At 41.3% G+C, this 2,696-nt stretch overlaps 1 protein-coding gene across 2 annotated transcripts in view; it reads left to right on the forward strand.

The window, feature by feature from the left end:
- Positions 1 to 6: 6 nt before the first annotated feature.
- Positions 7 to 2,696, forward strand: part of FKBP7 (FK506 binding protein 7) — an 11,646-nt gene continuing 8,956 nt past the window's right edge. For both annotated transcript variants that reach the window (XM_006760572.2, XM_006760573.2), the window contains exons 1-2: positions 7 to 327; positions 2,259 to 2,410. In XM_006760572.2, the coding sequence (XP_006760635.1) occupies positions 119 to 327; positions 2,259 to 2,410 (361 nt within the window). In that variant the 5' untranslated portion in view covers positions 7 to 118. The remainder of the gene's footprint in view (positions 328 to 2,258; positions 2,411 to 2,696) is intronic.

The raw sequence follows: 2,696 nt of genomic DNA on the forward strand, positions 1-2,696 counted from the left end.
CCTTTGTGACGTAAGATAATGCTGCCACGCGTCGGAACTCCGCTGCCTGGAGGACCACAGGGCTCGAGTGACACGCGGGAGGGAACGCAGCGGTCATCCGGGGCCAACTCCAGGAATCATGCATTTGTTGCTCAGATTAATCGTTTTCTTTTACGTGTGGGGCATTTTTACTGCTCAGGGACAAAAGGAAGAGGAGCGCACAGAGGAAGTGAAAATAGAAGTTGTGCATCGTCCAGAAAACTGTTCTAAGACTAGCAAGAAGGGAGACCTGCTAAATGCCCATTATGACGGCTACCTGGCTAAAGATGGCACGAAATTCTACTGCAGGTAGGAAATGCCGCGGACCGCTGTCACATCCAGTTGATGCGCGGAATCTAGCCTCCCTCCAGCATGCAGGAGCTTAATTGGTTGGTTGGTTGGTTCTTGTTTTTTAACAGTAAGAGTTGAGGCTTTCATTCCTAAGGGGGAAATCAGATTAGATGCAGTAGTTCTCTGTGAAGCTGAATATTACTTTCTAAGTGATTGAAAATGTTGGACCAAGAAATTATCAAAAAAGACACTATGGCCCTGCTGGTGTGACTCAGTAGTTAAGCCTCAACCCATGAACTAGGTACAGTGATGGCGAACCTTTTGAGCTCCGCGTGTCAGCATTTTGAAAAACCCAAACTTAACTCTGGTGCCGTGTCACATATAGAAATTTTTTGATACTTGCAACCATAGTAAAACAAAGACTTATATTTTTGATATTTATTTTATATATTTAAATGCCATCAACCAAAAAAATGAGTTCGTGTGTCATAGGTTTGCCATCACTGAACTAGGAGGTCAAGGTTCAATTCCCCTCGGGGCAAAAGCCTCTGTTGTGGGTTGCAGGTTTGATCCTCAGTAGGGGGCATGTAGGAGGCAGCTGATCAATGATTCTCTCTCATCATTGATATTTCTATCTCTCTCCCTCTCCCTTCCTCTCTCTGAATCAATTTTTTTAAAAAAAATACACGATGTCCACACACACAGCCAACCATTCCCACTACCCTTGGGACTCACAGAAGTAAGTCAGGGCACAGTGTGTAAGGATGTTCACACTTTTCCTTTGCCGGTTGGAGTGTCTTTACAGAGGGTTGGATTGGGTAGTTTAAGGGATTTTGTCTGGCCTTCAGAAGCTCCATATTTACAGACTAGGGGACACTTTCCAACTGTCAAGAAGACACACAGCAACTTTCCCTGATGACTTCTGGGCCCTGTGTCCTCCACCTGACCCCTCATCCCATGACTGCCTACTCTGATTTAATTAAAGGCTTACCACTCAGAGGGAGAATGTCTTTTCTTCATCTGTGCTATTACCTATAAAGATAGGACCTGGGAAAAGTTAGTTCTTTCTACTGAGAAGAAAATAGAGAAATTTAAGAAGAAAGGGTACAAATTTTAAATAACTTTAGAATATTTATGTGGCTAAAACTGCACCATCATTTTTTAGAACAAATCCAAACAGGTTAAATGTATTATTTGGACAAGCCATGCAGCTAGGTAGGGGCAGAAGGCCCATTAAAAAAGTTAACTGTTGAGTAGTTTTTGTGAAAATGACAAAAAGAAAATAAGATGACAAATTGTACCTCATTCTGGCTAATATGAGGTATGTTTGAGCCAAACACCCCACCAGGGGGGGTTCAGAATGAGATATAGTATGGGAAGAGAGATGGTTAAAGGGGACTCCAATTGTAATATAACTAAATGCCCAGCAGTATTTTTTTAATCCTCATCCAAGGATATGTTTTATTAATTTTTAGATCGAGAGGGAGAAACATCGATGTAGGAGAGAAATATGGATCGGTTGCCTCCCTTATTACCCCAACCAGTGTTTTTTTTTTGTTTTTTTGTGGGTTTTTTTTTATTTTAAAAATATATTTTATTGATTTTTTACAGAGAGGAAGGAAGAGAGATAGAGAGTTAGAAACGTCGATGAGAGAGAAACATCGATCAGCTGCCTCCTGCACATCTCCCACTGGGGATGTGCCCGCAACCCAGGTACATGCCCTTGACCGGAATCGAACCTGGGACCCCTCAGTCTGCAGGCCGATGCTCTATCCACCGAGCCAAATCGGTTTCGGCACCCCAACCAGTGTTGAACTTGCAACCTTTTTGGTGATAACGGAACAATGCTCTAACCAACTGAGCCACCCAGCCAGGGTGCCCAGTTTTTTTTTTAGTTTGATTTCATTTTTCTTGAAATCAGCTTACCTAAATGTTGCTTTTTATTATAGCCGGACACAAAATGAAGGCCACCCCAAATGGTTTGTTCTTGGTGTTGGGCAAGTCATAAAAGGCCTAGACATTGCTATGATGGATATGTGCCCTGGAGAGAAGCGAAAAGTGATAATACCCCCTTCATTTGCATATGGAAAAGAAGGCTATGGTAAGATGTTTTAATATTTATTCCTCAGTCTCAAAGAAATATTTCTACACCCATGTTCATAGCAGCACTATTCACAAAAACAAAAAAATAGAAATAACTCGTGCTCTTTAACAGATGAATGGAGAAACAAAATGGGTATTTACATACAATGGAATATTATACATCCTTAAAAAGGAAAGGGAATTCTGAAACATGCTATAACGTGGATGAACCTTGAGTACATTATGCTAAGTGAAATAAGCTAATCATCGAAAAACTAATGCTATATGATTCCACTTTATTTTGC

Source organism: Myotis davidii, unplaced genomic scaffold (assembly GCF_000327345.1).
Source record: "Myotis davidii unplaced genomic scaffold, ASM32734v1 scaffold370, whole genome shotgun sequence".
Lineage (NCBI taxonomy): Eukaryota > Metazoa > Chordata > Mammalia > Chiroptera > Vespertilionidae > Myotis > Myotis davidii.